The sequence below is a fragment of the Schistocerca nitens genome, chromosome 1 (genome assembly GCF_023898315.1).
Source record: "Schistocerca nitens isolate TAMUIC-IGC-003100 chromosome 1, iqSchNite1.1, whole genome shotgun sequence".
Taxonomy (NCBI): domain Eukaryota; kingdom Metazoa; phylum Arthropoda; class Insecta; order Orthoptera; family Acrididae; genus Schistocerca; species Schistocerca nitens.
The window spans coordinates 223,952,760-223,980,623 of NC_064614.1; the positions used below are offsets into that span (position 1 = coordinate 223,952,760).

At 39.4% G+C, this 27,864-nt stretch overlaps 1 protein-coding gene across 1 annotated transcript in view; it reads left to right on the forward strand.

Annotated features, from left to right (window-relative positions):
• The window catches only part of LOC126246154 (uncharacterized), a 78,820-nt gene that overhangs the window by 42,990 nt on the left and 7,966 nt on the right, over positions 1-27,864 (forward strand). Inside the window, exons 6-7 of the mRNA XM_049948373.1 lie at positions 19,652-19,858; positions 19,932-20,703. Coding sequence (XP_049804330.1) covers positions 19,652-19,858; positions 19,932-20,703 — 979 coding nt within the window. The remainder of the gene's footprint in view (positions 1-19,651; positions 19,859-19,931; positions 20,704-27,864) is intronic.

Here is a 27,864-nt window from a genome sequence, read left to right on the forward strand (position 1 = left end):
CATTCCATATTCTTCTGATTTTGTGTTTAGATCATCTAACATTTGTTCCCGCTCTCTTGTACTCTCTGCCAGCACAACCATGTTGTCTGCAAATCTTATACACTCCACTCTCCGACCCCCTATACAGACTCCTCTCCTTCCATCAAAACTTTCACTAATAATTTCCTCTAGATATGTATTGAACAGTGTTGGTGATAAACAACAACCTCGTCTAACACCTCTTCCCACTTCAATTTCCTCACTCATTAAATCTCCTATTTGTACTCTTGCTCTCTTGTTCCAATATAAATTTCTAATTAGCCGTCTATCTCTCCAGTCAACCCCATGTTTCCTTAGGGTTTCCATCAGTTTGTCCCATCTGACACAGTCAGAAGCCTTCTCAAGATCAGTGAACACAACATACACCTTCCTTTTCTTCTCCGTGTACCTTTCCCCTATCACTCTCAGTAGCCCAATGGCATCTCTAGTTCCCACTCCTCACATGAAACCAAATTGTTCATATCCTATTACGCAATTCAGTTTTCCATATAGTCTTCTGTTGAGCGTCCTCAGCAAGACTTTGACTACATATGATATCAGGCTCACTGTTCTATGTTCCTCACACTTTTTGCTGTTATTTTTCTTTACTATAGGCATTAAGATACTTGGCCTTTTTCCTGTCATGTATATTTCATTATACGATTCAATCAGCTCCCTTTTCCCTCCTTTCTCCAATGACTTTAACAGTTCCACAGGAATCTCACCAATTCCCATTGCCATTCCATTTTGAATCTCCTTCATAGATTCTTCAATCTCACTAGTTAGTATTGCATTTCTTTTGTCATCATCTGCAACTTTATCTTCTTCTTCCATCCCAAGGTCTTCTTCACTTTGTCAACTGTCTGCAGCGTATAGCCATTCTATATGTTCTTTCATCTTCTCATTGCTTATTCTTGCTAATTAGGATATTTCTTACATGTTATTATAGGCATTGTGGTTCCTCATTTTAGCATTATGATTGTTTTTTGCCGTGAATTAATGGTATTTTGATTCAAGATGTTTGATTCATATGTTGTTCAAACAAGAATTACCATCAAAACAAATATTATACCTGTTTACACCATTTGAACAGATAGATATTAATTTTCATTGGGATTTAAGTTTCTTCATCCATAGAAAAGAATGTAGGTGTAAACTTTTGATATCACATAACGAAATGGAAAATCTAGGATGGAATGTAACAATGTAACAATATTATGAAAAGGATAGTTGCTCTTCACCATATAATGGAGATGCTGAGTCACAGATAGGTGCAAGAAAAAGACTGTCAGAAAGTGAGCTTTCAGCCAACTAGACCTTCGCCAAAAATAGACACCCCCCCCCCCCCCCCCCCACACACACACACACACACAACGTGAGTAGCTACTATCGATTTCATAATATTATAACAGAAATAATGAAATCCAAGTTTCAGTGAGTTGAATTGTTATTAAATGTAATTTTATTGATATTGTTATCGATAGGATAATTTTCAAATTTTTGGTTTGGTGTGTGCACTTTTTGCTGTCTGATATCCTCCTATTGTCTGCAGCCTGCATTGTCCAGCACTAATGAATGACCATAGCAGTTAGTTTTTGTGAACAGATTGCTTGTTTTGCAACAGGTGGAGATTGTATTAATGGGTTGATTTGTTATTAATCCTTTCTGCATTTGAATTTGGTTTGTGTAGCTGCACACAAGTTTGAGATAGAGGTTCACCTTCATATAATTTACTTTTAGATTTTTTTCCTGATCATTAAAGTTTTGACAAGTTTATGGCTTTAATTAAAGATAAAGGCTGCTGGCTGTGAGCTTCATTGATAAATCAATGAAGTGTGGCTGGATTTCACAATGTGTCATGTAAATCTCCAGTAAGAACAAAGTATAAACTTGGACTACCAGTAAAAGCAGTGTTTCTGCTGATGTATGTTGCTGTCTGCAATTTATTGGACACTGTGCCCTGAATTTCTTGTGGAGGTGTGAACTCAGTAGTGTACTTTTTGATCTATCCACTTGTTGTTGTCATTTTCTTTCTTTTATTAAAAAAATAATTACAGTAAAACCCCCTTTTTACACTTTTCAGCAGACTGACCCAAAAATTGTAAAATGCAGGAAAGTGTAAAATACAGGAAAGCATAGGAAACACAAAAATTGAAAATGAAGAAACTACTGTTACTGTCATTCTCTTTATATTGTTCAAAATATGAAATTAAAACAATTTAAATTATGCCTGTTTAGAAAAATCTGAAGTAATTAATTGTTTTTGTTCTTTCTAACAGCAGTTAACTCTACTCTTTCATGAAACCACATTAAAATGGTGTTTTTGTTCTAATGTGAGACTTGATATTGATAATCATTATAAATTTATGTCAAATAAAACTTGTAACACAGCATTGGTAAGCCGGCCGAAGTGGCCGTGCGGTTCTAGGCGCTGCAGTCTGGAACCGCGAGGCCGCGACAGTCGCAGGTTCGAATCCTGCCTCGGGCATGGATGTGTGTGATGTCCTTAGGTTAGTTAGGTTTAACTAGTTCTAAGTTCTAGGGGACTAATGACCTCAGCAATTGAGTCCCATAGTGCTCAGAGCCATTTGAACCAGCATTGGTAAAACACTAAAATTGGCAGTCTTCATAAACAGAGAACAATAGATAAGAAAAATGCAGCTTGTTGTCAACATCACTTGGTCCTATGTGAGAAGGAGGGTCGAAATTGTCATCATGTTACGGAGCATCTTGAGGAGGAATGTTTGTGTGTGACTTAAGGTTGTACCAACCGAAGACAGCATGCCTAGTACAGATTAGCGCATTTCATGTGGAAGTAATGACAATTCGTGAAAGCCCATTATAGACACCACTTCAAAAGCAGTGTTCATTTGTATAAATGACTGTGAAATTAATGTGAAGCTGTTGTAATACAATTCAATGAGTAGAAGAAAGGTTTCTACTAGAGTCACTACCATCGAATCGTGAATATCATTAAGGCAGTGACTCAGCATACTTTCCAAACCTTCCAAACACTGCGGACCTATAATACAGGTGGCTGTGACCTAACACGCCAACAGTGAAAATGCTGCATTACATGATCAGTAACTCTGTCTACAGCCTGCATTTTCTGCTTCATTCCAAGGCTGACTTTGAGCAGGAATGTTGTTGTTGTTGTGGTCTTCAGTCCAGAGACTGGTTTGATGCAGCTCTCCATGCTACTCTATCCTGTGCAAGCCTCTTCATCTCTGAGTAAATACTGCAGCCTACATCCTTCTGAATCTGCGTGGTGTATTCATGTTTAGGTCTCTTTCTATGATTTTTACCCTCTACGCTTCCCTCCAATATTAAATTGGTAATCCCTTGATGCCTCACAACGTGTCGTACCAACTGATCCCATGTTGTAGTCTAGTTGTGCCACAAATTCTTCTCCCCAATTCTATTCAGTACCTCCTCATTAGTTATGTGATCTACCCACCTAATCTTCAGCATTCTTCTGTCGCACCACATTTTGAAAGCTTCTATACTCTTCTTGTCTAAACTATCTATTGTTCATGTTTCACTTCCATACATGGCTACACTCCATAGAAATACTTGCAGAAAAGACTATCTGACACTTAACCCTATATTTGATGTTATCATATTTCCCTTCTTCAGAAATGCTTTCCTTCCCATAGCTAGTCTACATTTTATATCCTCTCTTTTCGACCATCATCAGTTATTTTGCTTCCGAAATAGCAAAATTATCTACTACTTTAATTGTCTCATTTCCTAATCTAATTCCCTCAGCATCACCTGATTTAATTCGGCTACGTTCCATTATCCTTGTTTTGCTTTTGTTGATGTTCATCTTATATCCTCCTTTCAAGACATTGTCCAATCTGTTCAACTGCTCTTCCAGGTTCTTTGCTGTCTGTGATAGAATTACATTTCTTCTCCATGGATTTTAATACCTACTCCACATTTTTTTTTTCCTTTACTGTTTGCTCAATATACAGATTGAATAATCATGGACAGGCTACAACACTGCTTCACTCCCTTCTCAACCACTACTTCCCTTTCATGCCTCTCGACTCTTATAACTGCCATCTGCTGTCTGTACAAATTGTACGAGTAAATAGCCTTTCATGCCTTGTATTTTCCCCTGCCACCTACAGAATTTGAAAGACAATGTTCCATTCAACATTGTCAAAAGCTTTGTCTAAGTCTACAAATGCTAGAAACGTAGGTTTGCCTTTCCTTAATCTATCTTCTAAGACAAGTCATAGGGTGAGTATTGCCTTGTGTGTTCCAACATTTCTACGGAGTCCAAACTGATCTTACTTTAGGTCGGCTTGTAACGCAGGAAATGCATATCCTCCTATTTCCATCTACATTGTCTGAGGATGTTCGTGTAACCTAAACAGACTCAGAGGCTTGTACCAGTTTTTCCATTTGTCTGTAAAGAATTTGTGTTAGTATTTTGCAGCCTTGATTTATTAAACTGGTAGTTCAGTAATTTTCACACCTGTGAACACCTGCTTTCTTTGGGGTTAGAATTATTATATTCTTCTTGAAGTCTACTACTCTCTTCTTGCTCACAAGATGGTAGAGTTTTGTCAGGACTGGCTCTCCCAAGGCTATCAGTAATTCCAGTGGAATGTTGTCTACTCCCAGGGCCTTACTTCGACTTAGGTCTTTCAGTCCTCTGTCAAATTCTTCACATAGTATCATATCTCCCATTTCATTTTCGTCTATGTTCTCTTCCATTTCTATAATATTGTCCTCAAGAACATCGCCCTTGTATAGACCCTCTATATACTCCTTCCATCTTTCTGCTTTCCCTTCTTTGCTTAGAATTGGGTTTCCATCCGAGCTCTTGATATTCATGCAAGTCATTCTCTTTTCTCCAAAGGTCTCTTTAATTTTCCTGTAGGCGGTATCTATCTTATGCCTAGTGTTATATGCGTCTACATCCTTACATTTGTCATCTAGCCATCCCTGCTTAGTCATTTTGCACTTCCTGTCGATCTCATTTTTCAGAAGTTTGTATTCCTTTTCACCTGCTTCATTTACTGCATGTTTGTATTTTCTCCTGTCATCAGTTAAATTCAATTTCTCTTCTGTTACCCAAGGATTTCTACTAGCCCTCCCCTTTTTACCTACTTGATCCTCTGCTGCCTTCACTTTTTCATCTTCAAAGCTACCCATCTTCGTCTACTGTGTTTCTTTCCGCTGTTCTTGTCAACCGTTCCTTAATGCCCTCTCTGAAACTCTCTACAACCTCTGGTTCTTTCAGTTTATCCATGTCCCTTCTCCTTAAAACCCTACCTTTTTGCAGTTTCTTCAGTTTTAATCTACAGTTCATAACCAGTAAATTGTACTCAAGAGTCCACATCTGCACCTGGAAATGTCTTACAGTTTAAAACCTGGTTCCTAAATCTCTATCTTACCATTATACAATCTATCTGAAAGTTTCTAGTGTCTCCAGGCCTCTTCCACGTATACAAGCTTCTTTCATGATTCTTAAACCAAGTGTTAGCTATGATTAAGTTGTGCTCTGTGCAAAATTCTACCAGGCGGCTTCCTCTTTCATTCCTTACCCCCAGTACATATTCACCTACTACTCTCTTTCTTTTCGTTCTATCGAATTCCAATCCCCCATGGCTATTAAATTTTCATCTTGCTTAACTATCTGAATATAAAGCACTTTTTGCATAAATCTGTATAAAAATCAATGGTAAAGGTCATGAAAGCATCAAAGAAAACTTAAAATGCGAGAAATGTTGTCACACAGAATCATTAATGATGGGAAAGCATTGTATTGAGAGAACTGGACTTCTATTGGGACCAACAAAAATAAACATTAAAACGGGAAAACATAAAATGTGGGAATGTAAAAGTGGGGTTTACAAACTAATCAAACAATGGAAAATCTTGCCTGAGACTGCAGTTGTGTGTGTGAGTTGTGTATGTGCACGTGCATGCGCACACGCGCGCGTGTGTGTGTGTGTGTGTGTGTGTGTGTGTGTGTGTGTGTGTGTGTGTGTGTGTGCACGTGTTCGTGTGCACGCGTATGTGTGTGTATTGTTAACGGAGGCCAATGGCCGAAAGTTTTGATTGTCAGAGTGTTTTTGTTGTGCTTATCTGCAACTCAGCATTTCCGCTAAGTTTCTAGCATTTGTAGACTTAGAGAAAGCTTTTGACAATGTTGACTGGAATACTCTCTTTCAAATTCTAAAGATGGCAGGGGTAAAATACAGGGAGAGAGAGGCTATTTACAATTTGTACAGAAACCAGATGGCAGTTATAAGAGTCGAGGGGCATGAAAGGGAAGCAGCGGTTGGGAAGGGAGTGAGACAGGGTTGTAGCCTGTCCCCGATGTTAATCAATCTGTATATTGAGCAAGCAGTAAAGGAAACAAAAGAAAAATTCGGAGTAGGTATTAAAATCCATGGAGAGGAAATAAAAAAGTTGAGGTTTGCCGATGACATTGTAGTTCTGTCAGAGACAGGAAAGGACTTGGAAGAGCAATTGAACGGAATTGATGTAGGTTGCAGTAAGTACTGGGAGATGAAGAAGCTTGCACAGGATAGAGTAGCATGGAGAGCTGCATCAAACCAGTCTCGGAACTGAAGACATCAACAACAATAACAACAACAATGTTGTTTACAAACTAATGTCAGCCAATGAACCCAAGGCAGAAGCCGACAGACAGTTTTTCAACAAGTGCCAATGGATGCCTTAACAATTTTTTATTGTAAGTCTTACATTGTGAAGAAGTGGCATTCTTGTGTATGGATATGAGTTAGTGTTAACAATCTGTTTCATCACAACATATCATTTATCTTTTCACACATTCGAGCTGAATAGGTTTGTGATCAGCTGCGAGCATACACTTGGACTGAAGACACTATATTGAAGTAACTTGTTCAAGTAATTTAGTAGATTTCTAAAATAGTTACACACACTTTTCTGATGCAGATCTTTCCCATACCATGAATCACGAGGGTTGTGAATCCACTGTAAGCCTGTCATTATGTTTTTCCTACTGTTCCAAATCTGAAAAAGGCTCTTGCATGATGTTGCAAGACAGGAAATTCCACAAGAATGGATCATGTAAACTGTATTGAAATCTCTAACCCGTAATGGTGTATTTTCTGAAAAAAGAAATAATTTAAATAAGATGCTGAATCAGGACTTGCTTTATAGATCTCTTATCCGATATTGATGATACTCCACTAAATTATCTGATTTATCAAGCCTTCAAAGAGATAGAGGGGCTGGCCAGTACTTACCTCAGCTTAGTACAGCCGATAGATAACACAAAACAGAACAGAAAATTTACATCCTAGCTTTCAGAACTTTGTTCAATTTTCTGTTCTGTTTTGTGTTATCTATCGGCTGTACTGAGCTGAGGTAAGTACTGGCCAGCCCCTCTATCTCTTTGTTAGTATTTGTTTCACATCTTTATATGAGATTTTCCATTAATCATTTATCAAGCCTTCACAGTGATCAAAAATATTTATCTTTTGTGGTAACTGAGTTCTATGTAATCATTTACAAAAAAGTTTCATACAGAATGTGAAATAACCAATAGCAACCTGTACAAAAACAACCTTATTGTATGGTACTTTGTGTGGCTATTGAGAGATAATACTGTGCCATTGGGTTAACTTTGCTTTTCATCAGTTGGCCGAATGAGAAATGCTTTATGAGTGAAATAAGTGAAGACACTTTATCAATGTATGAGGTAATATTATGCAAGTATTACATATAATTGCATGAGATAATTCACCTGGTATCAGATATTTTGATTCAATGAGTTATCTTGGTTTCAATATATAATAAACTATCAGCCTCGATTGCGGTAATGAAACCAACCTTTACCTAGGTTTCAGCCCAAATAATTGAGCCTTCTTCAGAAGATATACCTGAATCTACAATTTGTCTAAGAGGGCATGGTCTAGAAATAAATCTAAAACAGCCTAGACCATGCCCTTTTAGACAAATTATACACTCCTGGAAATTGAAATAAGAACACCGTGAATTCATTGTCCCAGGAAGGGGAAACTTTATTGACACATTCCTGGGGTCAGATACATCACATGATCACACTGACAGAACCACAGGCACATAGACACAGGCAACAGAGCATGCACAATGTCGGCACTAGTACAGTGTATATCCACCTTTCGCAGCAATGTAGGCTGCTATTCTCCCATGGAGACGATCGTAGAGATGCTGGATGTAGTCCTGTGGAACGGCTTGCCATGCCATTTCCACCTGGCGCCTCAGTTGGACCAGCGTTCGTGCTGGACGTGCAGACCGCGTGAGACGACGCTTCATCCAGTCCCAAACATGCTCAATGGGGGACAGATCCGGAGATCTTGCTGGCCAGGGTAGTTGACTTACACCTTCTAGAGCACGTTGGGTGGTACGGGATACATGCGGACGTGCATTGTCCTGTTGGAACAGCAAGTTCCCTTGCCGGTCTAGGAATGGTAGAACGATGGGTTCGATGACGGTTTGGATGTACCGTGCACTATTCAGTGTCCCCTCGACGATCACCAGTGGTGTACGGCCAGTGTAGGAGATCGCTCCCCACACCATGATGCCGGGTGTTGGCCCTGTGTGCCTCGGTCGTATGCAGTCCTGATTGTGGCGCTCACCTGCACGGCGCCAAACACGCATACGACCATCATTGGCACCAAGGCAGAAGCGACTCTCATCGCTGAAGACGACACGTCTCCATTCGTCCCTCCATTCACGCCTATAGCGACACCACTGGAGGCGGGCTGCACGATGTTGGGGCGTGAGCAGAAGACGGCCTAACGGTGTGCGGGACCGTAGCCCAGCTTCATGGAGACGGTTGCGAATGGTCCTCGCCGATACCCCAGGAGCAACAGTGTCCCTAATTTGCTGGGAAGTGGCGGTGCGGTCCCCTACGGCACTGCGTAGGGTCCTACGGTCTTGGCGTGCATCCGTGCGTCGCTGCGGTCCGGTCCCAGGTCGACGGGCACGTGCACCTTCTGCCGACCACTGGCGACAACATCGATGTACTGTGGAGACCTCACGCCCCACGTGTTGAGCAATTCGGCGGTACGTCCACCCGGCCTCCCGCATGCCCACTATACGCCCTCGCTCAAAGTCCGTCAACTGCACATACGGTTCACGTCCACGCTGTCGCGGCATGCTACCAGTGTTAAAGACTGCGATGGAGCTCCGTATGCCACGGCAAACTGGCTGACACTGACGGCGGCGGTGCACAAATGCTGCGCAGCTAGCGCCATTCGACGGCCAACACCGCGGTTCCTGGTGTGTCCGCTGTGCCGTGTGTGTGATCATTGCTTGTACAGCCCTCTCGCAGTGTCCGGAGCAAGTATGGTGGGTCTGACACACCGGTGTCAATGTGTTCTTTTTTCCATTTCCAGGAGTGTAGATTCAGGTATATCTTCTGAAAAAGGCTCAATTATTTGGGATGAAAGCGAGGTAAAGTTTGGTTTCATTACCACAATCAAGGCTGATAGTTTCTTATATATCAGATTATCACAATTGCTGACTGTGCTGCAATGTTGAAAGTACAAAAATATCTTGGTTTCATTGCAATGCCTATTAAATATGATACTAGCTGACACTAACCTATTACCAAGTTTTATGACCATGGTTTGTCTGGGGAAACTGAGTATCCTTTGATAGGGCTCCTGAAAACATGCTATGTCCCTTCCCACTGTGTCAAGGATCTTACGGATTTTGTTCATTACTAATGAGCTCCTCCTACTGTTTAACTGTAGTAGACTTAACATACTAGGTATATGTAGTGTGTTCGAAGCACTTTGGTGCAGAGGAAGAGATCAGTGTAGACTCTTCCAGTCCATGTGTTTTCTCACTACACCCTAAACTTGCCTTCTCCTGGTAAAAATGTGTAGAAGTAGGTCACACAGCTCTCTTGCATCAGTCCGTAGTTTACGCAGACGGAGTGTCTGTGGCGCCTGGTGTGGGCTGTGTGACCAGCTGACCAAATAAAAAATCACATTACTGCCTGCAACATTGTTCCATCTTCTATACTAGTATTTTTCTATATGTGGCTGGTGATCACCAGGACAGTCACGTCTTGCTTGGAGATGAAGAGGGGGTTCCAGATTGCAAGAGGAAGTAGTTGCAATATGGCTGATAACATATGTTTCATGATAATCATTTGCCATGGTTTAAATGTCACATGGAAGTGACAAAGCCTTGGAAAGCACGTTGTAAAGTTACGATATTTATTTGTAGTAATGAATATGAATTTAATTTAAACCTATGAACACTTCAAGTACGCAAAGACTTGCGGCAGTGAGAAGTTACACAGTGTCTACCGAACTCATCCTACATCTGTGGAACAGATCTGGGGGAGCGAGAGACATTAAACCCGTGTACAGATTGTATTCATGAGTTCACCTCTGAAAGATTTGTGGGGAGAGGGGAAGGACCACATTAACTTCCAGGTGGGAATGGCAGTGTGGGGGCAGCATCTTGTGCCATTCTTACAACTTAGTTTTCATGTTGATCATTCGCTGTGATAAAATCACACGGAACTAGAACAGATCATGAAAGTGCATTTAAAAGTTTCTCAGGTTTGCTAGGATTGGCAGCAGTGAGAGGAGGCGCAAAGTACTGCAATTCCTGCCAAGCGAATGTAGGATGCTTGAGCTCACCTCAGATTGTAATTGATACATTGTGTGTTGACATTCTTTCTATTTTCATAGCTCAGTGATTTCATTGGGATTCCCACAAAATAGCCATTACTTGTCGCCTGATTTGTTTCTCATTCCTTTTGTGTTGTTAATTGTGATTATGTGAAGTCATAATTTTGATAGTGCTTTATAAAAAGAGTTGAAAAATGTACCAAATACTCTCACAATTAATTAAAAAGAAATGTTGTTTTCTTTCGAAACTGGATGAAAGTAAATAAAACAACCAGACCAGTGCATGTCCGAACAGTAGAGGTCCCATAATACAGAAACATAGGCCTAAGAAAAGTCAAATTTATTTTATATAAAAATTACGTAATTCTGAATTGAATAGCACACAGAATTTTTAATAATAAATACCCTGTGTTAACGATGAATAAATGCAAAACCTGAAAACTGTTTTCAGGAACCAATTGGTAACTAAATGAACAAGATCCAGCAAAGTAATTTTCAGAAATTGTGCGTAAGGAGGAATGTCATAGAACAGCATGTGACTTATTGCTCAACTGTAGCAGCTGAAGAGTCCTATCTAAGTCAGAAGGTAGTCTTTGGAATGGTTACCAAAGGCTAAAAGCAAAGGCACTGAACAGACTCGTTATACGAAACATTGCTCATTGAGTGATTCAACCTTGCACAAAATTACATTGTGTGTTCCTCATTAAGTGATGTTTGACTTTACTTTGTTCATTGTAATAATAATGCTGATGTAAACGTTACAATACTTATTCTTCCGCATTTCCTGTTGTCTCACTGTTCTTTCTCTGTTGATTTCTCTGTGCGACACCTCGTATTACGACCTCAGAGCAGGCGAGACTACCCGCTGAATTTAAGCATATTACTAAGCGGAGGAAAAGAAACTAACAAGGATTCCCCCAGTAGCGGCGAGCGAACAGGGAAGAGTCCAGCACCGAACCCCGCAGGCTGCCGCCTGTTGAGGCATGTGGTGATACATAAGTAGTAATGTACTCAAGAGTGGTTAACCATCTCAGCAGTAATAGTATACTTCGTAAAACACAGTTCGGATTTCAAAAATGCTGTTCCACTGAGACAACAACATACAATTTCACTGTCCACATAATAGAGTCATTAAATAGTAAAATGTCACCAATAGGAATTTTCTGTGATTTGTCCAAAGCATTTGATTGTGTGAACCATGACATGTTACAGAAATTACAATTCTATGATATAAATGGAATAGCATATGAGTGGTTTGAGTCATACCTACAGAACAGGAAGCAAAAAGTTTTTCAATCCCGGGAGCGGAAAGACTTACCTATCCTTTCGTCTTTCCCTCTCCTTCCCTCTTTCCTGATGAAGCAACCGTTGGTTGCAAAAGCTAGAATTTTGTGTGTATGATTGTGTTTGTTTGTGTGTCTATCGACCTGCCAGCGCTTTCGTATGGTAAGTCACATCATCTTTGTTTTTAGATATATTTTTCCTGCGTGGAATGTTTCCCTATATATATATATATATATATATATATATATGCTTTCGCAACAAACTGTTGCCTCATCAGGAAAGAGGGAAGGAGAGGGAAAGACGAAAGGATGTGGGTTTTGGGAGAGGGTAAGGAGTCATTCCAATCCCAGGAGCGGAAAGACTTACCTTAGGGTGAAAAAAGGAAAAAAGGACAGGTATACACTCGCGCACACACACACATATCCATCCGAACCCACATCCTTTCGTCTTTCCCTCTCCTTCCCTCTTTCCTGATGAGGCAACAGTTTGTTGCGAAAGCTTGAATTTTGTGTGTGTGTTTGTGTTTGTTTGTGTGTCTATCGACCTGCCAGTGCTTTCGTTCGGTAAGTCACATCATCATAATTAATAGAGGGAAACATTCCACGTGGGAAAAATATATCTAAAAACAAAGATGATGTGACTTACCAAACGAAAGCGCTGGCACGTCGATAGACACACAAACAGACACAAACATACACACAAGCTGCTTGTGTCTGTATATGTGTGGATGGATATATGTGTGTGTGTGTGTGCGAGTGTATACCCGTCCTTTTTTCCCCCTAAGGTAAGTCTTTCCGCTCCCAGGATTGGAATGACTCCTTACCTTCTCCCTTAAAACCCACATCCTTTCGTCTTTCCCTCTCCTTCCCTCTTTCCTGATGAGGCAACAGTTTGTTGTGAAAGCTTGAATTTTGTGTGTATGTTTGTGTTTGTTTGTGTGTCTATCGACGTGCCAGCGCTTTCGTTTAGTAAGTCACATCATCTTTGTTTTTAGATATAAAAACAAAGAATATGTGAATTACCAAACGAAAGTGCTGGCAGGTCGATAGACACACAAACACAAACATACACACAAAATTCAAGCTTTCGCAACAAACGGTTGCTTCATCAGGAAAGAGGGAAGGAGAGGGAAAGACGAAAGGATGTGGGTTTTAAGGGAGAGGGTAAGGAGTCATTGCAATCCCGGGAGTGGAAAGACTTACCTTAGGGGGAAAAAAGGACGGGTATACACTCGCGCGCGCGCACACACACACACACACACACACACACACACACACACACACACACTTACGCACACACACACATATCCATCCACACATATACAGACACAAGCAGACATCTCTGCTTGTGTCTGTATATGTGTGGATGGATATGTGTGTGTGTGTGTGTGTGTGTGTGTGTGTGTGTGTGTGTGTGTGTGTGTGTGCGCGCGAGTGTATACCCGTCCTTTTTTCCCCCTAAGGTAAGTCTTTCTGCTCCCGGGATTGGAATGACTCCTTTCTCTCTCCCTTAAAACCCACATCCTTTCGTCTTTCCCTCTCCTTCCCTCTTTCCTGATGAGGCAACAGTTTGTTGCGAAAGCTTGAATTTTGTGTGTGTGTTTGTGTTTGTTTGTGTGTCTATCGACCTGCCAGCGCTTTCGTTCGATAAGTCACATCATCTTTGTTTTTAGATATATTTTTCCCACATGGAATGTTTCCCTCTATTATATTAAAAAATCTTGTTTCATATGTGCATTTCTTGTGCACTTGACACGTTCCACATCATAACGGCTACCGTACCGTGCGATTGATCAATGGAACACGCCACCAACTAACTTACTAACTAACTAACATCATCAAGTGTAAAGTCAATAACAATAATTCAGCATTTATGCACAGAGCTTTATTGGCACAACTGCACTTTGATGATTAATTACTTATGTCTCTCATTTGTATTATTTAAAAACATACTTGACACTACCAGGATTTTATTGTTTTTAATGGTTTTCATTCAAAGGGTGACACCAGCCATTTCTGTCGTGGGTGCCACTTAGCCAGGTAAAAGTAAGGAAGGATTGTAGGTCCTACTCTACAGTAAAAATAGAAGAATTTCATTGAGAAGGGTGGTCCTGTTTATTAATAATAATTTGTCAAATACTGGTTCTATTTTTGAGATACAGCTGACCAATTATTTTCTAATTGAAGCCTATTTCTCTTTTTCGTTTTCATGTTCACCATTGATAAAAACACTAATTCATGTTGGTACCAAAATGGCAAATGGCACTAATAATTTCAAAGCTTCCCTTGCCAGCCATGGATATTCATCTTTTCTCTTCATCCATAACACGTCAGTCTTTTGCGAATTTAATTCCATTTTAAGCTTGCCGTCAGCAGCAAATCTTTGTGTTTCCTTCATCCTCATGATCTGTTCAGCTATTGTAGTGGCATACCCAAACATGGTTTAGTAACCATTTGTGCCCATTGTAAGCTTCAGAGTTCAGTTCTGTAAAGTAACTTAGTAGTTTATCTTCAAAATTATGCAAGTTCTGTATCATGTAAGGAATGTGAGAAGTTACTACGACCAACTGCTCCATTGCAATTTCTTCCACAGTTTTCTGAACAGTGTGGAAATGTTCAGACATCTCCTCTATTACAGATGTAGAGCACAAACGAAGTTTTGCAAGAAATCCTTTGATTTTTATCCTTAGCCATTATAATGCAGTTATAATGCCTCCCTTGGAGGCTCTTGTTTAAAATATTTAATTGATTAAAAATATCAATAAGAAATGCTAATTTTAATAGCCAAACAGGATCACAAAAATGACTTGCATAGCCAGATTTAGAATCTTGTAAGAACATTAACAATTCAGCATTTAGTTCCAGGACTCGTGTCTATATCTTTCCTTTGGAAACCATCCTACACATGCGTGATCAAGAAGATATTGATGGAGCGAATCCATGTCTTCACAAATGATTCTAAACAGTCAAGTTTGCAATATTTTACCTTTAATAGAGTTCATAACTTTGATTCCCTCTTTACGCACACAATTATAAATCAAAAGATAAAACCATGGCTACCAGAACTTGTTGATGAAGAATGCAGTGTATCCATGAAACATTTGGGATTATTTATTTTAATTTTGTTACGAGATCACTGTTGTTGCCAGTCATAGCTTTAGCATCATCACTAAAAATGGTTATATGTTGTGTCCAATCAGTCTCCTAGCTGTGAGTGCTTTCTAAAAACATATCATACAAACAGTAGCCAGTAGTGTTTGTAGGAAGTACTTTGCAAAATAAAATGTCTCCCTTGTGCACGTCTTCAAAGTGTACATATACCATAAACTGCACACAGTCTCAAATATCAATAAATTCATCAAACTGAGAAGCAAAGTGTGGGCTACTCTTTAATTTTTTGACTAATTGTTCCCGAATGTCACCTTCCATATCATTTATATTGTTTACATTGGTATTATCAGGAAGTGCTATGTTTTCTAGTGTGTTTACCTGCTGCTTACCTAACATAATTTCAACCATATCCAAGACTGCTTACAAAATAAAATTCTTGGCATCTGTGTGTGTCTTCCCTGCTTTAGTGAGTCAGTGTGCGATGCAGTAACTAGCTAATGACGTTTTCTCTTTGATACTGGATACCTAAAATCAGTTGAAATATTATTAAAGCAGAAAAACAAATAAATGTTCAGTAACTTAATATTTTTATTAACAAATAACAATACTATTTTATTACCTAAATAATATTAGTTTGCTGCTGGTGAAGGGTTTTCAGTTTCCTTTCGAAGAAATTCAGCAGCTTATCAGCTTCCTTGGATTGTTTAGTTGAGAGAATACACGCAAACTATGACAGTGTCATACTCTTAAGTGAATTTACTTCGCTGTAAATTATACACTTGGGTTTATAATGTAAATGGATATATAAAAAATCTACTCACCAAGCAGCTGGAGGAGAACACACAAACACAAAAAGTTTAAATTTTACAAGCTTTTGAAGCTTCTTCTGGCAGGAGAGTTGAAGGGGAAGGAAGAGGGGTGAAGGAAAAGGGCTGGAGAGGGGAGACTTACTGGATGGGATGACAAGGAAAGAGTCTTTCCTTGTCATTCCATCCAGTAAGTCTCCCCTGACTCACGGTTCTGGGTGATTTTTCTGAAGGGGTTTTAGTGTAGTGAAGGTTCCTTGTGAGCTGTAAAATATTACAAACCATAATACTAAGCAAGGACACAGGCAACGGATGCGAGGGGTGCCAAGTGGTGCAGGCAATTATACCTGTTGACCGCTCTGTCTAGGGTGCCGGAGCGCCTATTGTGCGATCGTTTGCAGGCACACAGGAAGATCTTGGGAAGCTAATATGGCTTCTGAAAAGGCAGATCTATTGATGGCACAATCAATAGACCACTTGGAATTTTTTATGGCTCCAGAAGTAAATACATAACAGCAATCATGAGCGACATCACAGGTGCATTCGACTGTGTATGGTGGCTCGAGATGTTTAAGCATCTCCGGGATATTCAGTTCCCAAAGCATGTACAATAGCTTCATAGATTATTGTTGTGGACGTACTGTTGAATGGTACACAGGGAAACAAGTAGTTAAAAAGATAACAAAAGGCTGCTTGCAAGACACTGCAATGGTCCTGTCTTATCATGCATAACTGTTGAACCCCTCACATATCTCCTCAGTGGGGAGAATACTGTTAATAGCATAGTGCCATATGCAGGTGACATCTTGGTGGTGGTATTCATGACTTCTCAGGCAAAGCTGAATGGAAGGGTTGTTGGTGTGCCCAGGCAGATGCAGCGATGACGTGTCGCTGATCTCATTTGTACTGAGATTTGCAGTACGTGTGAGGTGCTTATTTGCTTCCACCGCCCTGAGTGGAATGCATAAGTTCTAACAAATGTTCGCCAACCTGCAGTCTTCTATAGTTGTTATTCCCTGTGCAGAAAACAGCACTTAGATTGTGAATCTGTATTCTTGAGGCTGTAAGAAACTCAGTGAGGAACTGTTATTTCAGCAGTAATTAAATTTCCAATCAGTTTGTTTACATGGGATGCCACCCACTTTTTATTAGCAGAACATGAGAAACTGCACAATTGCATTCCACTTTAGAGTCACAAATGATTTCTATATTTCAACAAATTAATGAACTGTATATTTCCATAATTAGTATCACACTGTTTTCAACTGTATGTCCAAATAACCACACATTGCTAATAAAGTCTTAACTAACGCCGACTGCAGCAGACAACGTGCTGTCCTCCGAGGCTTCCCAACCAGCTCTATTGACAAACCATAGATTACTAACAAAGATTTAACTGACACTGACCACAACAGACAACATGGCTGTCCTCTGACACTGCCAAACCAGCTCTGATTTACACACTATACATTGCTAACTAAGCCTTAACTGATATGGTAGCAGACAGGTCTGTCCTCTGACACTGCCAAACTAGCTGTGATCTTACAGCCATAAGTACATCAACCGCCAACCAATTTAGGCACTATCTGAAGCTTACTGAAGTGCTTCGTTTGCCTTTTCATTTAGCAGCTGTTTCTTATTCTGCTTGTTACTAATATTTGTGAAGTAATGGAATGATGGCACATATGGAGAGATGCTTTAATTTGAAATTCAAGTAAATATAATGTTTAGTTTGTTTAGTATTAATAATAGAAGATTGTCATTTTGGTGCGCAACTTCCGAAAGCAGCAGCCAATCATGGGGAAGGTCCAAAATTTAGGTGGTCTTTCTCATGATATCCTTACCTAACAAACCATTGGTACCTCACACCACATAACATTGTCTTGAAACTGCTGCCTTCTCAACTTCTCTAAGAAAAGCTTCATGTTCCTGAATATGATGGCTGTAAAGCCAGAAATATTACACCCAACTACAGACTGTTAATGAAGGTGCGAGTTGATGGAATAGGTTCCCAAGTATGTCAGTGGCTCGAAGACTCCTTAAGTAACAGAACACAGTGTGTTGTTCTTGCAGCGATTGTTCTACAGAGACCAGGGTATCATCAGTTGTGCCCCAGAGCAGTGTGAATTAATGTGGTGAATGGTAGCTGGCTCTAAATGTAGAAAAATGTAAGTCAATGTGGGTGAGTAGGAAAAACAAACCCATAATGTTCAGATACAGCATTAGTGGTGTCCTGCTTGACACAGTTGTGTCATTTAAATATCTGGGTGTAACGTTGTGATATGAGATGGAATGAAGATTGTGGTAGGGAAGGCGAATGGTTGACTTTGGTTTATTGAGAGAATTTAAGGAAAGTGTGGTTCACCTGTAAAGCAGCCACATATATTATGCTAGTGCAACCTACTCTTGAGTACTGTTCTAGTATTTAGGATCTGCATCAGGTCAGATTAAAGGAAGACATCGAAGCAATTCAGAGGCAGGCTGCTAGATTTGTTAGTGGCAGATTCAAACAACACACAAATGCTACATAGGTATTTTGGGAACTCAAATGCGAATCACTGGAGGGAAAGCGACATTCATTTTGCAAAATGCTCGTGAGGAAATTTAGAGAACTGGTATTTGAAGCTGACTGCTGCCAACATACATTTCACAAAAGGACTGTGAAGATAACATAAAAGAAATTAGGGCTCATATGGAGGCATATAGACAGTTGTTTTCCCCCTTGCTCTATATATGAGTGGAACAGGAAAGGAAACAACTAATAGTGGTACAGAGTATCACTACTAGCATGCTTCATACTGAGGCTGACAGGGTATTTACATAGATGTGGATGTAGATGTAGAAATAGACCAAACACAGTAGAAAAAGATATGAGTATCCTAAAAATCAATAAAAACAGACACCACCTCACTTTTCAGGAAAACTACCACACGCACAAAGCACAACCACACGTGAAACAGCTACTTAATGACCAGATAAATGTCGGAACCAGATGCAATCATTGAACAAATCACGTGAAAAATGAAAAAAATTATAAAATGAGAAGCTTTGTCTTTTCTCATCTACCCACCCGGAAAACTGTGCGTGTTAAACTGCCACTTCTGGGATGGGGAGGTGCACCATTCACGGATCATATCTGCCTGGCGGATTAATGACAGGGGTTAATATGCTGACCAGGCAGGATATGGTTTTTAGGCAGTTTCCCACGTCCCAAACATACAATAGTGGTGCTATATAGTGTTATGTTTCTCAGCAAGAAGTATGTAGTGCTGCAATGCAGTGTGGAATTATGCAAAAAAAAAACAATAATGCAAAATGAGGGAACACCTCAAATATGGGCAAGCATATATGTCCTGATGTGATCATAAATGAGACATATTTGTAATGAGCTGTTTTTAGAAAATTGGAAGTATCATTTATTATAAGCCAGGCTGATGATGTTTTATATCAATAAAATGAAACGTGTTTAGTGACAAAAATATGCGTTTCCTAGTAGTTACAGAGGCGAATTTAAAATAACTTAAACAAATACCACAGAATGGAATATTACATGAAGTTAATTTAGGATCAGATTGCATTATGACTGTTGCAAACAAGTTAAGAAAACATTGTTTACAGATGCTGAAATCTTAATAAAGATTATGTTCTTGTTTAATTCCACATGTTGTTTTTACCCCCACAATTCCTCTTTTTTATGAGAAATGAATTTTCTAATACTTTTTGCTGTCTCACTTATATTGATTTTGCTGATCATTTTTTGTTATTTTTTTATTTCCTTTTGTCTTAGGTGGACTTTGAAAGTTTTGATGATGATATTTACAATCATTTGGCTGATGTGACAGATGAGAACAAAGAACAAGAAACATCCTGTGATGAACTGTCATCCCCTGATAGTAGTAATGCAAATCATGAATTAAAGCACGGTGCTCAAACTTTACCACCAAAACTTGATGTTAAACAAATTGATTGGGATGAGCTTGATGACCTCCTGCAGGTATGCACTTCAGATAAGTTAAGAAATTTTGGGTCTTGTTTGATTTTTAGTGATAAATTTTTGTTTGTTGCAGGTGGAGAGGAAAAGAGATGAGTCTGAGAAGATATATCAAACAATGCCAGTCAGTCTCCCAAGTGTTTCTACACAGTCAAGTGTAGATTTCTCAGATGAAACAACACATGGGAACACATTCTCTACACAGTCCAGTGTTGACACAGTTGACAGCTTCACTAGTGAAGGAACTGGATCCGCAACAGATTCCGCAGGTGTAGACAGCACTGCTGCTACTCGTGGCAGCAACAGCAGCCATACCAACAGTGGTGATGGAGATGCAAATGGAGATCGATCCAGTTTAGATAAGATACCAGCAGACCTCGCAAGTCTGGATAAGTTTCCTAGTCTTGAAAAAAATCTGAACAGGTCTATGAGTGGTCCGGACTGTCTGGAAAGACATTGGGATCAGGGATGTAAAATGGATGCAACCACACCAGTAATTCCTGAAGCAAATAATGATGATGTTTTTAGCAGTACAGGTGGAGACACAAAAAATCAGAGTGAAAGTACCCCTGATGTTGTCTTAAGAAGAGCAGCTAAAACAGGATCAACAGCAATCCGGCGCCGTCCGGGAATGCGGTCCCGCACTAAATTGAAGAGAAGGTGCTCAATTAATGGCCACTTCTACAACCGAGAAACAAGCTTTTTCACTCCACCTCATGGCAGCCAAATGAGTGTCTGGGTCACATCTCTTGTTAATACACAGGAAGTTATTAATTTGTTACTCGAGAAATACAAAGTGGACAGCAAGCCAAGTAATTTTGCACTCTTTGTGGTCAGGGATAATGGTGGTAAGTGACATAATTTCTGCATTATTTCTGTTTGTACCACATTACATTAAGAATTACATTTACTTGCATTTAGTGCATTTTCCCACCCAAAACCTGTTGCCATTAGTATTCTAAGAGAGAAAGAATATTGCTTTAAATCTGTATCTTAAGGCTGTGCTGAATCAGTTATGTAGTTTTCTGCAGGATAATTATTTCTTATTACTATACATCTGTTGTTGAGGTGAGGCTATAGGGACTATTAATGCCACATGGTAGTTTTCTAAAATCCTAAAATCAACAGGACTTGATGTTTTGGCAATCCATCTGTCTGCCATCTTTAAGAGAGATGCTGCTGCTGATGAATCCTGTTGAAAACTGATGCCGAGGGTGGAAACCATTATCCTGTATGGGATCCTGTACTCAGGGTGTATATGACCTGGGACAACTGGGAGATCCGGGAAAAACCCGGGAATTTTTTCATCCGTGAGAAAACTGGGAAAAATGCGGGAAATTTTTAGAATTCCGGAAATTTTTCATTGTTTTAGTTTTCAGTTAAATTTTTGTAACTTTGACTGGTAAGAACCAACACTCTAACAAAGGATATTACTGTATCTTGCTACTGCAGCAATGAAACATGAACAAGAGGAAGAAAAAAAAAAATAAAACTTAAGTTGTATGCGCCATATACAACAACAAAACACAGTGCTCATACAAGTGTCTGCCAACAGCAAAATGTGTCAAAGGTCTTAGGAAGACTATGCAATGCTTAATAATAACAAATTGCCTCCAATGAGCGTGACGTCACAACTGTTTACACTAGATCGGCAATTTCATGGGGGGGGGGGGGGGGGGGCACCAAATTCATATTCTTGAGGGGGAAAAACCTTATTTCACAAAGCACCAAGCATCCAGTGCACGTTGGTTTATTGATTATTCATATGATTTTGAAATGCATCCCTGTTGGTTTTTTAGTATTTTTGAACACATTCTAAGCTGATTTCTGAATGAATCATAAGTTGATTTTTGAATGTGTCCGTGATTCCGGGGGGAACCCTGTTGCATCTAGACGTAAACTTTCCTGCAGACAAAAGTGGACAGGGCTATACAAGCTGAGTGGAATAAAGCAGAGTGGGTGAACCACAATCACCGTTTATGTGGTTGACTGGGTTTGCGAATGATCAGTGTTGTTATAATTACTAGCAAAATCCATAGATTCAGACTACCAGAGTGGAAATAAATGACTAACAATATTGTCTTCTCGGTGTACCCAAGAAAATGAAATTTTGACAGAAAATTTTTGGCCAGACTGCTACACTAGTAAGGGCCATTCGTACAGTCCCCAGCTAGCAGCCACTTAAGCTCTATTCAGTGAGTAGTGCGGAAAATGTGTTGTACGACCACATAATAATGCCTAACGAGAGAATGAATGCGGCATAACTAAACAGGTGATTGTGGCAGGGTTAGTGAAGTTAACCCAATTATAAGTTTTGACACTGGCTGGAATAGTTACAGAATTAGTGATGACAAGATTGTTTGTTAGAACGCGAAAGGAGAAGAAACGGGGACATCACACATAATATGGAAGAATATGATGATTCCACATGTATATAAAAATTTCGTACTGCTTTTCGATCTCATGCTTTAGAAGCTGGAGCTTATGAATGAAATGTGAAACAATTCCCTAACATAAAACATTTTGCTTGTGGGAGGTGTAATAGGCATTTTATATTGGTATTTCGTGAATTATATTCTCTCATATTATAAAAATGACCATTTGTGTCAAAACAGTCTTGTTTATTTGGTGTGTGTGTTACAATTACTGCTACATTAGGCAGGCCTATTTCGTTTTATGTAGCCGACAGTGACAAAAGACACATAAGCAGATCGAGAAACCACACCAGTCGTGGATGCTATTTGTATTAACAGCTTTTTCAGTTTTAGACAATGACATTTCGTTTTTTCATGTAGCAAAATGTTTGATGAGTTTTGATGAGGTAATAGATTCTTTCCTAGAAAGGAAAGCACGCCACATAAAGCTGTAGCAAGAGTAGAGAGGAAAAAATGCTAGGACTTAAGGATTGAAGAAATGTGTACTGTCTTGCTTGTATCTTGTCTTTACTGATGTTATTTATCCTACATTCAATTTTATGTCACACAAAACAGCAAGTTATTAGCTAGTAGGCAATAAAGAGTGCAATTAAAAGAAAAAGAGGGCTAGGATGTCAAACCAGCTGACTTGCAGCAGGAGATGCACCACAGGACATTTTAATTTCCACTGTCCTGAATATAGTTTGATGGCATCCATTACAAAATATTACACGTTTCAATTCCACAGAGCGAAATACAGTGATGTGTGATGGAAGAATGCTGTATGAAGAGACACGCACTGCACTGCACTTTGGCACACTTAAGACCAAATAACGTGTCATACATTTCCTCAACACATATCATTTATGTATCAAACTCTTCAGAAAGATGTATGCTACAAAATGAACAACTTTTTGAAAGGTCGATTTTTTTAAATTTCTGGCTTCCTACCTTAAACTCTCAAGGGAGGGAGGCGGGGAGAGAGAGGGGGGGGGGGGGGGCGGGCGTGCCACTATCTATATCGTACTTGACAGTACTCAACACAGCTTGGCTGCAGTCCCATGTGAAACGGAAATCCAATGAGGTTCCAGCAAATGCAAAAGAATATATAGTGCAATGTTTACATCAGGTTTATTCTTATGATGAACAGATTATAGTATTGCCCCGGTTCGGAAATATTGTAGATATCGGGCTGATGCACAGAGCAGTCTGAGTTGTAGTGAGGAGGTATGTAGTCTCCACATGACCCATGCTTACGTTTAGTGATTTTTCTGTTTCCTCTTCTTTTATTGCTCTCATATCAAATGAAAACAAAATGGATTTCTGTGGCCGGGAGCTATCAAGTGAATGAAAATACATTCACATAATTACGGAAGGCTAAAGTACAATATTAGTTTCAGATTTTATTTTGTTTGCAGCTTTCTGACAGTCAAGTATTAATTGCCTTGCAGAACAATGAAGTTATTTTTGTTAGTTTGCTGAAGAAATGTGGTTTTTAATTATTTTTTCCGCTGAGGCAGTCAATTTATTTGAAACGAAGTGTTTAATTCCACACTATTGGCTAGTTTCATCTGTTCACTGCATTTCAAGTGCACGATTTCATTTTCTAGCACATACAGCATTATGCCATAATAAAGAACCAAACATGACATAATACAGCACTGGTACTCCAAGAAAATTTACATCCAAATCTGGACGTAAGAATGAGCAGTTTATGCCATATTATGCATTTTAGTATGGTTCACGAAATTCTGATGCTCTTGAAATATCATCTAATGTCTTGTTTCTTTTATGACATAATGTGAGATCTCTTAATGTTTTACATGTTTCAACATACAGGCTTCCTACGTCGTCATGGCTGCGCAAGCGCAGTGATGCCAGTTATCTGGCGCTCTCTGGCAACTGCTGACGGGTTGTGGTAAAATATTGCAAATTGATTTTTGAAAAGCGTTACTTTCAAAGTAAATTTCATTTTACACAAGATGAACTATGTGCAAGAATGTACGATTAATTTCTTCAATCACAGAGCATTTGACTCTCATTTAAAAATCAACTCTTTGAGGACAACCATTTAGAAGAATTTTGAGCCCAGAAGATCAGACATTTGTGTCATTGTTAAAAAATTTATTGGCACATTGGTGTGATGTATCTTGAAGCGTAACGTGCACAAAAAAGATCAACATTGTATGTGAAAGCTTGTCTTCTCTTGCAGCTTATTAATCTTTGAAACCAATATTATATGTGAAAGGTTTTCTTTTCTTGTAGCAAAACTACGTAGATTAATTTAAACCATTACATTTTCCTGTTTGTGTGTCCGTGCTACTTAACAGTGATGTTGCAGTTGGCTGACTACATCACATGTCCTATGCTCTGTCACTTAACACGGAGAAAGTAAATTTTCACCTGAGAGAAAGTGTATTTTTAACCAGGAAATCCAGGAAAAAGTCCGGGAATTTTTTTTCCTTGTCTGCATATACACCCTGTGTACTGTACAGGGTGCATGCACCACCCATCACTGGTATTGCTCCTAAGGGTGGACTTCTGGCGCTGTCTGCACTAGACACCAGCAGCAAAAAATATAATGCAGTCAAAGGCTATTCTCAAACATTCAAGGTGGTCTCACCAAGGAACTTTGTGCGTTAATGCAGGATAATACAGGGTTCCTCATTCTGTTAATAGGAAAACCTTTGTCTTTTAGTGATCCATGCCATTCATGGAAGGGCATGTATCACGTACTTGAAATACAGAGCTCAGAGTAGAGATGTGCGTGATCACAATTAGTTTGTAAACACATGCTGTGAGAAAGTATTACTCAGCAAGTGTGGGTCTTATCTGCTGGAGAGCATTTATAATGTCCGTGGATCAAGGAGGAATGAAGGAGCTCTGGTACTGTGGAAGATTTCCAGCACAAAGGAAGACAGATACGATGTATATAAGTGATTGTTGTTATATACTATTCACAGAATGTTAATGAGAGGTCTTTGAGACAGTAATATTAGTTGGTTTCCATGTAACAAGTAACCTTTTTGTGAAAATTTGTGACAATATACGGAGTTAATTGAAAACAATCTACACTTTATTTAAGTAGAGAAGCAGTGTTGTGTTTTATAGCCACTTCACTTATAGAAATCTGCACAAAGAAAGTAGTTTGATGCCGAGGAAGAACAGGGTACAGCATAGCTGGACCCTGAGGTAAATCACAAGAGTTGCAAGGCCAAATGTCTACACCAATCTAATAAGGGAGTGTTAAGGTGGCAGTGTAAGGTGTAGCTGCATGGAGTAATAGGTTGGGAACAAACATTGCTCAAGCAGTTAAAACATCACCACATCAAAACATCACCACACTAGCTAAATACAGCTGTCATCAGCCAATAATAAACACACCAGTCTCTGTTAATCAGCTGTTGCCAGCCTAATTAAGTTGACTCAAAATTAACACTGCCCCAAAAACTGGATGTACCAGCAACTGTCAGAATCTCATCAGATTTCATCCTGTGTCCCTTGTTTAAAGAATACTCTGTTGCCGCCAATTTTCAGGCTCTCTTAACCTCTTGTGACGATGATGTGTCTGTTCTAAACTGTGTAATTCATACAACAATCTTTAGTGCCACCATCCCAAGTGTGTGAGGACAGTCTTTAATTGTGATACATCTTTTGTACTGGTGTCTTCTATGTGTGGTACAACGAGCCAGTCTTGGAGCGGCACTGGTGGTGAGTAGCCCACGTGCTGTCCATGGTAAAAGGGCCCATGTAGGACTATGGTTTCTAGTCTCGCATCAGTTTTCAGTGAGACTCAGCAGTAACAGTAGCGTCTCTCCTCAATATGGGGTGCAGATGGACCCCTCAAATATCAAGTCATAATTTAGGATCCAGCAGCAAATCTGGAGGAGACTACCAAGAATTATTAATTCAGGAAAGCCTATGCAAGCTTTTTAATGATACGGTTACAATTTGGTAATAATATGGGAAATTTCCTTTTTATGATAGATGTTGCTAGCTTTTGAAAGAAGTTATATTTATTTGCAGGAACAAACTACTCGCAAAACAGTACAAACATACAGCTGGACTGTTGTAGCAAAAATGAGAGTTCTGGATATTGAGACAGCCAAGTCTGTAGAGATGGCAGGATGGGCTACCTGCTGGAAGTTATATCATCTCTGGATTTGGAGGCTACTACAGTCTTCCATACAAAATTTGGTGCATAGGGATTGCTTTTTTGTGTGTGTGTGTGTGTGTGGGGGGGGGGGTTTAGGGAAGAATCTAACTCAGTGCATGCAGTGTAATCATGTCAGCAGTGGTGGTGTAGGCTTGGTAGCAGTGTAATATCATTCCCATTGGCTGCTAGAAAGAGCATTGTTTGAGCCCTGCTAAATACAGAGACCTGAGGCCAGTAGTAGTAAGTAGCCTTTAGATGAGGTTGGAAATCGTAGGGCAGTAGTGATGGCAGTGGAAGCATCAGTAACTGATTTCTGTGTATGTGAAGTTGGGTCTGGTGGTGACTAGGCTTGCCTCTGTAAGGCTAAATGTGAGTACCCGAATTTTATATAAAAATGGATTGTGGTCATAATATGGAAAAGGCCCTGCTCTGTAAATATTGTGCCATCAATTTTAGTAGTTGGGGTTTGATTCCAAACAAGGCTATTAATGGGGTAGGATATGTCTCCAAGAAAAGCTTCGTCCCATAAATGTGTTCTTGAGTGTAAGTTCCTACAATAATTATTGCTAGTGCTTCTTTTTCATTTGTGAATAATTTTGTTATGTTGCCATAAACATCTTTGATGTTGTATAAGTTAATGAATGGACTGGACTGTCTTTGTTCTTGTGTGAGAATGGCTCCCATGGTGCAGAGTATTTCTGTTTTACATGGAAGTATGTGGCAAGACATGATGGTAATTGTAGTGCCACCTTGAGCTGCTGTTTGGTGTGGTCACTTGGAGCAAAAAATAAATTTGCCTCTTTTTTTTCTCCAGCCGATTCAGTGATTAAGCAACATCTGAGACACTAGGAATGAAGTGTGCCAAGTAGATAGATGACTTCACTTAATAATGACTGTAACTCTCTCGAGACTGAAAGCCGTAACAAAATATCTATTTTCTCTATATGCTGGTGGGTGTTGTACCAATTTTGTTGAGTTAAACCCTAAATACGTGCTGAGCTGAAATTTTTTTATTTTTAATTTTTTCTTTTAAGATTACATTTTATTACAGTTGCTTGCTCTATGCTACATTAAACATGCAAGTTTTACAAATACCCTTTCTGTATAGTTCCTGTAATAATGATTTAATTCAAATAATTTGCACAAAATGGTATAGGCTACATTAGTTGTTTCTAAAATCTTTGGAAAACCACTCAAGTTCTTGCTACAGTAAAAGGTAAACACTTACAGCTGTATAATTGAAAAGACATGTTGATTACCATCTCTTTATGTAATTCATCATCAAGTGGCAATTGTAAATATGGATCAATAAGTCTGTCTGTGAAAAGTAGTAGGCACATTTGAGACTGCTAAAAAGAACTTTTCAGTTGAGGAAGGAGATATGAATTGATCACATACTCCGATTTATTATAGTTTTGGAACCACCATAGAGACATATT